The 12,500-nt window shown below is 41.3% G+C and overlaps 3 protein-coding genes across 6 annotated transcripts in view; 2 read left to right on the top strand and 1 right to left on the bottom strand.

The window, feature by feature from the left end:
• Nucleotides 1-3,843, top strand: part of tmem65 (transmembrane protein 65) — a 9,858-nt gene extending 6,015 nt beyond the window's left edge. For 2 of the 4 annotated variants that reach the window (XM_043233005.1, XM_043233004.1), the window contains exon 8: nt 1-1,666. This exon is cut by the window's left edge and continues 319 nt beyond it. The gene's annotated coding sequence lies outside the window, so the exon portion shown is untranslated. Of the gene's footprint in view, nt 1,667-3,720 lie in introns of those variants that run through there. The other 2 variants (XR_006248938.1, XR_006248937.1) reach the window with 2 other exon arrangements.
• Nucleotides 2,183-8,219, bottom strand: zbtb22a (zinc finger and BTB domain containing 22a). Its single transcript, XM_043233003.1, has 4 exons — nt 7,813-8,219; nt 7,201-7,405; nt 4,414-5,053; nt 2,183-4,308 (listed from the first exon to the last, which is right to left on the bottom strand). The coding sequence occupies exons 1-4, from the start codon at nt 7,884-7,886 to the stop codon at nt 3,659-3,661; spliced, it is 1,569 nt and encodes a 522-aa protein (XP_043088938.1). The 5' UTR covers nt 7,887-8,219; the 3' UTR covers nt 2,183-3,658.
• Nucleotides 8,220-8,579: 360 nt separating this feature from the next.
• scn1bb (sodium channel, voltage-gated, type I, beta b) overlaps nt 8,580-12,500 on the top strand; it is a 6,005-nt gene continuing 2,084 nt past the window's right edge. The window contains exons 1-3 of the mRNA XM_043232913.1: nt 8,580-9,344; nt 10,072-10,238; nt 11,676-11,913. Coding sequence (XP_043088848.1) covers nt 9,272-9,344; nt 10,072-10,238; nt 11,676-11,913 — 478 coding nt within the window. The 5' untranslated portion in view covers nt 8,580-9,271. The remainder of the gene's footprint in view (nt 9,345-10,071; nt 10,239-11,675; nt 11,914-12,500) is intronic.

Here is a 12,500-nt window from a genome sequence, read left to right as displayed (position 1 = left end):
TCTGTTTTTAAGGCCGGTTCACAACAGGAACCAGAACTCTGACCAGTCGTTTTAATAAGCACTCCACACACAGTTATCATAAGATCCCGTTCAAGTCGAGTCTCGTTTCTTTCTGTAGCACTTCATACAGAACAGAAACTAAAACAGTGTTAAAGCAAAACCGCTCTAGAGAAAACCTTCTCCTGTTCTGAAGATTGTTGTAGTTCTGGTTCTCGTCGTGAACGAGCCTCTTTCGACTTTTCTGTTGTTAGTTTTCTTCTTAATATCTCGACTGGTTTCCTGTAGATTTTTAGCAGCATGTTTTTCTGTGGAAGTTTATTTTAGTTTGGTTTGAAGTCGTCCGGGATGAACTCGGTCTGAGAGAGCGTGTCCCGGAGAGGACGGTTTTTAATCCGCTGTTGATCTGTGACGCGCATCAACACGACTTCAACTGGAATTAGTTCTGTTCTGGACAGCACAAGCCTTTTTTACGCTCTGCATCCGAGACGTGAAGCAAACATCTGCTGGTGGACCCTCGGCATCATGGGATTCCTCAGAAATCAGCCAAAGTCCGGCGCCAGGTTTCTGCGGCTTTTAAATCCGAGCAGAAAGTTCCTGGGTTTTTCCTCGGGATTTCTGTCTTGTTTTCCAGCTCGGATCTAAACGTCCTTAATGGGTTCTCTTTTGTGACAAAAATCATATCAAGTAAACATCCATGAGGATATTTTGTAGCATAAATATCAAAACTTCATTTTTGACTAGTAATATGCATTGCTTCAAAGCTTTAAAGGTGATCTTTGTTGGTTGTATTTCAGTCAAATATCGTCCTCTCCTAGAAAGAGGGTTTATTCGTATTAATAGTTTGTTTTAATAATACACTCCACTTAATCTTGATCCGTTTCTCAGAAAACAAGACAGAAATCCTGAGGAAAAGCGTGGTTTTATTGCAGCGTGATCCGAAGCGTCAGGAAGTGTTTAGTTTCTCTCTAATGTTCACTCAGAGAACACACTGACCTTCTGTGATCAGCTTCTCTTAAATTGTTCTTCATCAAATCTGCAGAATCCCTTCTAATATCTCTTTTTCTTTTTATTTGTGCCACGTTATAATCGCTCCAATCCTAAAAAAACATTTACAAATGAATTAACATCAACTTTAAAAGTAAACACTAAATTTAAATTATTATTACAATAATAAAACTACTAAACAAACACATTTGTACAAGAAATGCACAATTAAGCTATTTCAGCTTTTCTCATTCATTCAAGTTATAGTGCTTTAATACCTATACTAATCTTTAAATCAGATATTAAGGAGGACGGGCTCTTAGGAGGAGAAGTACACCGCTGTAGTTCTCCAGTGAGAGTCAGCGGTGAAGAGAGAAAGCTTTCAAAAGTACTCCAAGCACCAAACGTGAAGGATTTAGTAAAGTTGTGTAGGACTGCTCCGCCTCTGGGTCCTGAAGGAAGCTGTCTCCCGAGTGCCTCCATGTAGCTCTGTAGCAGATGATTTCTGACGTGTCGCTGCCGAATCGCCGCTCGGACAGAAATACCTCTGTTTTAGTAGATTAACGATCAAAGGATTCTGGGCTAGAACACGCCCGGAACACGTGTTGCTGATGTTAGTGTATACTCATGATTGGACACTATGCATACTAATAAATATTCATGTATATATGATTATTGCACAGCCGTCTCTGGGTAGTGGACATGTAGTCTATTTTACAGTATTTTGCAAACTCTCTGATTATTTTTGTGAGACTACGTGGAATATTTGTACTTTTATAACTTCGTTTGTCACTCCGCAGAGCTGTTGAAGTCCACCGTTAAGTTGAAGCACACCGAAATATTGATCGATGTTAATTGTGAATGTAATTTTGTGAACATGAAGCTCTAAATGTCACGTTGTGTTGCTTTAATTTAATTTAAATGAACTAATATTTGTTGATTTGGTTTGTTATTAGGTCCAGATTGTTTATTGGGTATTTCAGAGAATTGTTCAAATAGATTAAAGGTAACGCTTTACAATAACATGAACAAAGAAAATACTTCTACATCGTTTAATGACGTTTAAATGAACATTATTTAACTAAATGAATGGTAAAAATGATCATCAGTAAAAGCCGTTGTTAATTTTAGTACTTATTGTAAAGTGTTACCAAATTATTCATAAAAATAATCATCCCCTGAGGTTTTCACACTGCAACAGATTTTAATAAAATGCCTTTATTGACGATATAAAAATCACACTGCATTGTTATCATCATTATTATTATTATTATGTACAGTCTAGAGGTGTTCAGTATCTAACACACGATTCAGTCTGAGAACATCAAACTAAACACAACAGACTTAAACGGGTGAGTTAAGGAGGGTTAACCAGCCTCTGCCCATCCGTGTGGAAATAAACACGCTAAACACACACCAAACCACTCGAGTTGTGTTTTTAAAACAGTGCTTCTAGTGTATATATATATATATAGATCTGCTACATATGTGGATCATTAGTAGATAACTAACAGGGAGCTTCGGTTACACTCTTTTTTGGGGAACAAATGTTCCATAAAGAACCTTTAACATCCATTGAAACACTACGGGTTCCTTCTGTAATTTCACTCTTAAAAACAGGTTTTTGTTGGCATCCTTTAACATCCATAGAGCCTTTCCATGATTAGAGGTTCTTTGCAGATTATTAAAATGAACCAAAAATACTCTTATAACGAATTCAGTGCAAAAAACCTTTTTCGGGCGTTCTTCCTCTTCCTGTAATGAATGAGTAGATAAACACTGATCTCCACCGCTTCCTTTTTGTTTTGTTCACAGATTAATGTCTGTCTACACTCTTAGAACTGTCTCTAAGAACTGTCACCATCCATAGAACCAGCTTCTTTAAAATGGAAAGTTAGTTAGAATAGTTCTTTAGGTCAATTCAAATGTTCTAGTCGCGAGTGTCTAGTTCATTTTCATTTGGAGAAATCAGACAAGCTGTGAACAGTTTTGCAGGTTCTTTAAGGACTGATCACTGAAAGGTTCTTTAGGGAACCTTTATGATTCTTTATTGGGCCCAAGTGTTCCACTAAGAACCACTTCAGGTTCTTTATCTTGGAAAAAGGTGTGATACACTCTTAGAATGAAAGATTTTGACATTGATAGTCCCCAGAAGAACTTTTAACACCCATGGGAACCTTTCCATTGGATAAGAGGTTCACATCACAGTGGAAAAAGATTGTAGAAATTAATAGAATGTCCACACTAAGAACATTTTTTAAAAAGATTATCGTTTTTTGGAGCTTTTTATTTTAAAGAGTGTATTTCCTCTTCCAGTAATTAATTAGCAGATAAAAGAATATTAATCTCCATTGTTTTCTTTGTTCACGACATATTCCTGTAACATAAAGGTTTATTGGTACTATTATTTACGTTAAGAAACTTTAACCATTCTTCATAGTGGAAAGAACCTTTAACATCCACATTAAAGAACCGATCACTGAAAGGTTCTCTCCTTCGGAACCTTTAAGAGTGTGTGAACTGAAAATAAAGGTTCATTAGCACTGGCGTTTCCACAAAGAACCATCCACAGAAACTTTAAATAGCAATTTATAGTTGTTTTAAGAACTGTTGACTGAAAGGAATGGTTTTCCTTTGGCGTTCAACGCAAAAACCTCTTTCTGAACTTTTACTTTTAAGAGTGTACTTCCTCGTCCTGTAACGAATAATCATCCTGTTCCACCTTCACTTGTCCAGGTGCGTCTGCATCTTCATTTTGACAGCCGGGCGTTGTCGTCCCCTGGCAGCGAGCCTGATGCTTGAGGAAACTGTCTCTCCAGACGATCTTCTTGCCGCAGAGCGTGCATTCGTACGGGCGTAGGCCTCCGTGCGTCTTGACGTGTTTGGTCAGGTGGTGCTTCATCTTGAAGCTCTTGGAGCAGACGGGGCAGGAGAACGGACGCAGGTTCAGGTGTTGCATTTTCACGTGGCGGTCGCGCATGCTCTTCAGCGTGTACGCTTTGCCGCAGTGACAGAAGTGGACTTTGGGCGTCGCAGAGAGAGGAGAGCACGGGGAGGACGAGGACGACTGCGAGACCCAGGAAAGCTCGGACGTTCCCGGAGCCAGCTGGTCGGATGACGGCGGTGGCAAGGGACGCTGGGAAATCTGCCCCGTGGCCTTCTCGATCTCGTCGTAGGTCTCGAACGCGACGTCCGTTTCGTTCTCCTCGTCTTCGTCCAGCAGCTTGGCGTCCGACAAAGTCCACTGGTTCCACAGTCCGTCCGTCTCCTGCTCCGTCTCGCCGCTCTCGCTCTCTCTGAGACGTCCGTCCGACTCGACGGCTCCTGAGAGAAGACAAGAGCAGACAACAAGTCAAAAACACGCCGGCTCTCCACGTTTCCCCCTGGTGGACGGGCGCTAAACTGCAGTGATGAAGAAGCTCCACTCACCGGCCTGGTGCTCCTCACACTTCACCCTCACTTTGTCCTCATCCAGCGGCTCTCCGACTCCTTCATCAGCTTCCATCCTCCTCTGCTCCTCGTCTTCCTTCGCACCTCGGAGGCGAGCGCGGATTCGGTGCCTCGCGAAGTCCGAAGTTTCGATGGACGGCAAAGGCGCGACGGGGAATGCATGGAAACCGTCATCTCCCGTATTCGGGCCGCATTCGGGCTCCGTTCGGACGGGGAACGTCAGGCTGCTTCTGCTCCACCTGCTCTGAGTCGGACGCCTCCATGTGGCCAGAGGCGGTAGTGCGCTTTGCGGCCGTTTTTCTAGAGTTTGTTCACCCGCTCCCCGCTCCCCTTCCTCCGGGTCGGCGAAGCAGCAGTCGGAGCTGCTGGGCGACTGGTGACTGGAGGACGTCGCCCCACCGGGGCTGAGCTGGACCAAAGGTCGCGACCTCTTCAGGATGTCAGTGCACTTGTCCACGATGTGCCACATCTGCAGGAAGCTGGCCACCGTGACGTAGTTGATGATGTCGTCGCGCACGATGCTGAGCTGACCCGTGTAGGCGGAGTTCAACACGCTCTCGAAGGCCAGAGGGTCCATGACAGAAGGAAGAGACACCGTGGTGACGTTCTTCAGCAGAACCTGGCAACAGAACCGCAGTGTTCAGACCGGCTTCAGTCCTGTGCTTTTCTGTTGCTAAATAACCAGGGGCCAGATTCACAAAACAGGCAAGACACTACAAATAAACATTCATCGCTGTACTTAAACTGTTTTGTAGTTCAGCTTTTCTGAATTGTTGTGTTAAAATATGCAAACAAGACATTATCTACTAGTTAACGCATTCATTTGCAGACATTTCCAGAACAGAAATCTGGAATTGGCCCAAAAATCACTGAATGAAATATGAACAAACCTCCAGAATATAGGGAGGAGTAAGACTGTAAAAAACTCACTTAAAAACTACAAACACAAATACATAAAGTGCAACAGAGTAAACACCTTGATCTTGACATTTTTCCATTTTTTTGTATTCATCATCCTTCTCCATCAAAAAGCTTGTTATAGATGCAGAAAGACAAACCTGACCTGAATTTTTTTTAATGCTTTTTAAAAGTTTCAAAGGCAGAGGTTATATACATTTTTTTAATGTGCAAACATTTCACGCAATAATTTTGGACTGAAAAGAAAGTTAACAAAACGCTTTGTCAAAATGTTCTTGTCTTGTTTTAGAAGATTGTCATAAAGACAAGGCTTACATAGTTGAATTCCTGAAAATATTAGTGTATTCAAAATCATTGTAAAAGACTTAAGGAAAATGGCAACTTGTCTGAAATGACCAAAAATAAGATGTTTAGTACATTTCTGTTACTAGTACTTATTACTTCAAGTGTTTCTAGTGCGGCCATCTGCTTTGGGAACTCAGTTTGTCAGTTGATGGATTAGGTTGGCAAAGGTTACGTTTTAGATGTATACCGATGTAATTCAGTGCGCAATTCTACCATTGCTCTCATTTAATCTGTGCGGATGTTTTAAAATGAAACAGATTTTAAAGTTTTTTTTCTGTTTGTACAGAGACATGCTGTTAGTAACAACATCTCAGGTCGCAGCAAACCACGCTTCTTCTTCATAAAGGACTTCAATAAATGGCCGAATGCCGCGTTGCTCTCTGATGTTGATGGTTGCTTTACATTTTTGGCTGTGGAGCGTAAAAGCTTAGTTCTGCTCATCGTAACCATTGAATATTCGAAGATACCACAATCCTGCACAGCCCATGGTTAGCGCTTGACGTCGATGGTGGACTCCTCTACGTGCTTGCAGCGGTCAAAACGAACAAAATATCTTTATATATCTATGGTATAAAGGGTTGCTTAGAAACAGCCATCCAATCATGAACTTCCTCATGAAACTTAAACATGTTTTTCATTGATTTTTCAACGTAATTTGTAATAAGTAATAGTTTTGGGCCAGGGATGTGTATCGATCATGAAGTATCGCTGTATCGATACTGACACTCAAAATGATCAAGGTGATTTTGCTTTTTGACGAAATTATTACGTGTAAAATATGCTTTGAATTGGACCTAAGTTGGCGAATAATTGTGTGCGAAAGAAAGAACTATTTTCATGTTCATCTGAACACAAGCAAATGTTCAAGGCATTATCAACCACTTCGTTCAAACAGAGTCGTGTTTCCCAGACGTTTCAGGAGAAAGCATTGATTCTCTCGGCCCTGGACGACGCTTATCAGAGCACAGAAAAAAAACAACGTTATTTCACAGTGAACTAAATGAAATTGTAACCTATGGTTTGTGCAATTACATTTATTCAAATAGAATGTTAAAAGCTCATATTGATCATGTTCTATTCTGTAATATTATTTAAAAATCATACGCTGACTGTATTTCAACGACACTACTTCTATACATTTCCAACGTTACAATATATAAATGTACACACGTTTAAAAAATAAATGAGTAAAAATATTTTAAAACGAAGATTTAAATTTTTGATGACCGTTAAACGCGTCGTCACAGCCTTATTTTATTCTTAGTCATTTTAACCATTTTAATACATTTCACAATACGTTTAGAAGCATCGATATCGTATAGAAAACTAAACAGAAGTTAAAGGCCGTCGTTAATTTAAACTAAAGCAGATTTTACGCGGCGTCGCATCTGTCAATCAAGTTTAAAATCAAACCGCCAAAATCAAACCGTCGTAAAAATTCAAATTCGCTCATTTCCTCGGGGTTTAGGTGGATGCAGTGCGTGAAATCGGTCCCACACTCACCTGGTCGTGGAAATACGGCGATGAGGCGGCCAGCACACACCGGTGCGCGCGGAACACCTGACCCTGCACCTGGATGGAGAGGTCACACAGCTGACCCTCCTCGCGCTGCCGGTTCAGATTCTCCAGGACAGCCGCGCGGGCGCTGGGGAAACACACCTGCAGCACCGGGCCTGGCGGAGCGCTGCGGCCGACGAGCTGCTCCATCCTGCCGGGGAGAAAAACACCCACGACCGCGGAGGAGATGAGAGCCACAGCCGAGCGCGGACACGAGTTCACGGGTATACGATCACGCGCGAACCGCTCCGGTCAATCCGTCCTCAGACAGTCACACGAAACGCGTTTCCCCCGCCCTTATTCGGCTTCAGGCCCGCGGATCGGATCCGCTCGACCGGATCGAACTAGCGTTTCATAGCAGGCTGTGATAAGCGCTTATGAACGCACGTATGATCGTGTGTTTACATCAACATGCGGCAAAGATCCGATCCGAGCACACACACAATAAAGCGCCCGTTTTAAAGCCCGGGTGTATATTTATCGATCCGTTGTGTGCACTGTGTTCTACCGATCGGATCAGGTCAGCGAAACGAAACGCGAAAGTGTTTTTATTCTCACCTGCGTTCGCTGTGATGGAGCTCTGCGGAACAGAAGGAGAGACACGCCCCCTTCCCGAAGACCCACCCCCTCATGTAATATACGTTACCCGACAGACGAAGGAGAGCGTGGTTTTAATTCTAGCGTATTCGTGAATTAATTCAAAAGGGGCGGAATAAAACGGAAAAGAACAGAAGAGGATATCGAAGCAGCATCCGTGTTCGGTCACCGGAAGGACGTGCTCGTGAATATTCATCAGGCCGCGCGTGCGTCATTAATATGCATGAGCGGGCTCGCGCGGCGGTCCTCGTGCGCCGCTGCCTGACTGAAACACTTCAAAACATCCCGCACTATTAAACGCATTTAATTCAAAGTGTTTGTATTTGATACATTTAAGTATTTTTGTTGTGTTTGTTATGATTCCCCCACTTATTTTTGTTCGCTCTAACGATAAACGATACTTGTTTCTGTGTATGTGTATATATATATATATATGTATATATATATATATATATATATATATATATATATATATATATATATATATATATATATATATATATATATATATATACACACACACATACAAATATTTATGTTTTATGTCAATTATCTAGATTTCTCTAAATAGCTTATTCGAAAAATATATTTTTTCCCAAACACATATTGGCACAATGTGGCACATTTTACATTTATTTTATGTTTATGGCGGTATTAATGTGCATCGTCTCTGATTAAATAAATGCATAAATACAAATTTATAATCCTTCTCAAGCACGCGCGCAATAGTTTTATGTGGTACGAAGGCTAGACGCAGTTTGAGAGAAAAACGCGCCAGTTCTCACGGTTAACGATCATTCGTTTAATTGAAATAATTGTATTTTTCGAAGCAGAAACTTTTGAAGGGAGCCGCGCCTGCCGGCGGCGTCGTGACGTCACCGCGCGTTCCGTTGCGCTGCGCGCGCGGCCCGGGTTTTTACCGCAATGCATCAGTGCGAGCGTCACCGGGAGCCGCGCGGAATGGCGTTAAACACCGACAGACCTCCGTTTACCGACCGCACGCGCCAGTCCGATGCCTGAGGAGTCTGCCGCGGAGGCAAGGGACGGTGTGCGCGTGAACGCGTGAACGTGACCGTGTTTGCGGCGCGCGCTTTATTTAGATGTTAATTAATGTCAAAGATGCTCGGACGACCTGCACAGAGCTGCTGTTGATCTCCGCTCAGTGATTCGGTCCTAAAGAGTCAGGGACGCAGGAAGGCAGAGGATCGGGGCCCCTGGCTGCCCGAGGAGCCCGGACTGGTTTTGCACACTAAACGTCTTTCTGGAGCAGAAGACCTCAGATGCTGCTGGTCTAGTCGTCTGGGTCGGTCACATGACTCTTCTGAAGCTCTCCTGAGCGGGACATGAAGATCCAGCACTAGAGGACAGACTGAGAGAGAGAGTGTGTGTGTGTGTGTGTGTGTGTTTATCTGCTGCTGCGATGATGATGAAGACGAAGATGGACGCGAATATGAGACGTCTGCTGCTCCTGAGTGTGTTCTTCTCGTTCTCCGGTGAGTGACACTGTCAGAACCGGGGCCCGGGGTCCGGGGCCCTCTGGGAAACACTGTGTAGTTCACGTCAAAACAGTTATGTAATGAATATTGATATTTAATGAACGCGATTAATTTGATTGAAAATAATAGAAAAATTGTTCAATAAATATGTATTTAAGTGAATAAAAATATTTTATATCAATACAATTTTATTGAAATAAATGCAACAATGCATGCAAAAAATAAATTGATTAATAAAAAAAATGACTTAATGTTACATATAGTGCTATAATTGCAATGCAAAGTAAAGAAACAAATAGACTTGATTTAAAATAATATGTGCTAAAGTAGAAATGCATTTAAATATTTTTACAATAAAAATAAGATAAAAAAGGATGAATGCATTCATTTAAATAAATAAAACATGATAAACACATTTACCGATGGAATAAAAACTCGCCTGAAACATCACAAAAATACTGTGCTAGTGAGTAAAAAACTAAATAAACAACACACACATCTGATTAAAATGCAGTTATTCATTAAGTAATAGTAAATAAATAGCAATTGGTGTAAATTAAAACATTTGATTAAAATGAATAAATTGATCAAAATAAATAAACAGTCGTTTAGTATAAATGAATCATAAATTGAAATGCGTTGATGAAAATGAACAAAGTTACTAGTAGAAATGTGGTTTCCTTGTTGTTAGCGTGAGGTTAGCGCTGGTGTTTTGTGTCCTCAGTGTCTCTGTGCAGCGGAGCCTGTGCCGAGGTGGACTCCGACACCGAGGCCGAGGCCGGAGAGCCCTTCAAGCTGGGCTGCATCTCCTGTAAGATGAGAGGAGAGGTGGAGGCCACGGCCACCGTCGACTGGCTCTTCAGAGCGAGAGGGGAAGCCGACTTCGTGCACGTGAGTCTCTTCAGGAGCACTGCTCATAACACTCTTTATCATGCTCTCGTCCTAATCACGTCACAGGTCAGCAAAGAAAGAAAGAATAACTAAACAAACCAGCATTTGATCAAAAGAAACACAGAGTCAAACATTGGTAAATGAAAATAAAGCATTAAGATAATCATTCAAATAAACTAATTATTAATTGCTAAATAAACAAGTATCTGTTCAAAATAAATAAGACATCGTTCAAATAAATGCATTTCAATATTAATATTAATATAAATTCATTGCAAATAAATACATTTTAATGTAGTGCTGTCTAAATTATTAATTGCATCCAAAATAACTAAATAACGTGTGTGTTATTAGTATTTATTCTATTTATATAAACACACACATATGCAGTATATATTTTGAAAATATTTACATGTGTATATTTATAACCATATCATTTTTATTATATATATTATAGTACACACACATATATATTACGTAAACAAAAGCTTTCATTCGGGGGCAATTAATCATGTGACTATCAAAGCACCGCTTTAATGTAAATAAATATTACATGAAGGATTTATGAATAAACAAAAGCCTTAGATGGAAATAAATAAAACATTAGTAAAAGACTTTAAATTTAAATGTTGACTAAAATGAAAAAGCCAAAGCCAATAAATGAAACATTAATAAAATAAATATAAAATTACAAATTTGATGTAAATAAATATTAAAATAATTTGATTGAAATAAGTGAAACATTACTAAAATGCATGTAAAAAAAATTAATTTGATGTAAATTGTCAAAATAAATTAATTACAATCTAAATAAATAAGCACTTGATTGAAATAAATCAGTGAATCATTGTTAAAATGAATGCATTTAATTATAACATTTACTATAAATATGTGAAGTAGGTGAAGAAGTAGGCATCCGCTTGAAGATCTGTGTGTGTGTGTGTGTGTGTGTGTGTGTGTGTGTGTGTGTGTGTGTGTGTGTCTGTGTGTGTGTGTGTGTGTGTGTGTGTGTGTGTGTGTGTGTGTGTGTGTGTGTGTCTGTGTGTGTCTGTGTGTGTGTGTCTGTGTGTGTGTGTGTGTGTGTGTGTGTGTGTCTGTGTGTGTCTGTGTGTGTCTGTGTGTGTCTGTGTGTGTCTGTGTGTGTGTGTGTCTGTGTGTGTCTGTGTCTGTGTGTGTCTGTGTGTGTGTGTGTGTGTGTGTGTGTGTGTGTGTGTGTGTGTGTGTGTGTGTGTGTGTGTGTGTGTGTGTCTGTGTCTGTGTGTGTCTGTGTGTGTGTGTGTGTGTGTGTCTGTGTGTGTGTGTGTGTGTGTGTGTGTGTGTGTGTGTGTGTGTGTGTGTGTGTGTGTGTGTCTGTGTGTGTTTGTGTCTGTGTGTGTGTGTGTGTGTGTGTGTGTGTGTGTGTGTCTGTGTGTGTGTGTGTGTGTGTGTTCGTCTCAGATCTACAGCTACGACGGAGAGGCGGCCCGGATCATCGACGAGCGCTTCCAGGACCGCATGGAGTGGCACGGCAGCAGGAACACCTTCGACCTCCAGGACGCGTCTGTGGACATCCTCAACGTCACCTTCAACGACTCGGGCGTCTACCGCTGCATCTTCAACCGCGTGCTGAGCTACAAGCACTACGAGTTCTCCACCATCGCCAGCAAAGAGGTGCACCTCACGGTCGTGGCCAAAGGTACGAGCTCCGTCTGCTCAAAGACACACACAGACCAACAGACCAGAGCTTCTACTTCTGTGGGTCTGAACAGTGGAGAGAGGGGATCAAGAACCATCATCTCACCATAGGGACGTTATATATCATGCAAACTTTAAGAAGAGTATTTTTGTGTGTTTCTAGTTTCATCATTATTTCTTCTTCAGACGTTCCTCTTTAATTGCAGCTGAATGCGAAGTAACCCGAGATGCAAGTAGAGCTGTTATGAGATAACTCTGGACGTGAACTTTGCAAATTTTTCTCAGTCATGCAGGTGGGATTTATGCAGTTGTTTTGTGCTTGAGGACATTTAGATATATTTCTAGTTTCAGTGTTATTTGAGATCCTCACAAAGGGCCTAAAAATAACGAAGAAGCTGAAGGAAAAGTCGAAATCTAAAAGGATTTTATGGCGTCTTTTAAGATTCCTCTTCTTACAGCCGTGCAGACTTTGGGGGGAAAAAGACAAAAAGCAGTTTTTCTTTATTTCTGAAGTGTCAGCATTGGCATATAATGCAGCACAGATTGCTAAAGTCAACAGATTTTACTCACAGTGCTGCTAATCTCTGT

This window comes from Puntigrus tetrazona, unplaced genomic scaffold, assembly GCF_018831695.1.
Source record: "Puntigrus tetrazona isolate hp1 unplaced genomic scaffold, ASM1883169v1 S000000746, whole genome shotgun sequence".
NCBI classification, from domain to species: Eukaryota; Metazoa; Chordata; class Actinopteri; order Cypriniformes; family Cyprinidae; genus Puntigrus; species Puntigrus tetrazona.
The sequence above is the reverse complement of the archived record's forward strand: the minus strand, read 5'-3'. Positions and strand labels throughout refer to the sequence as shown.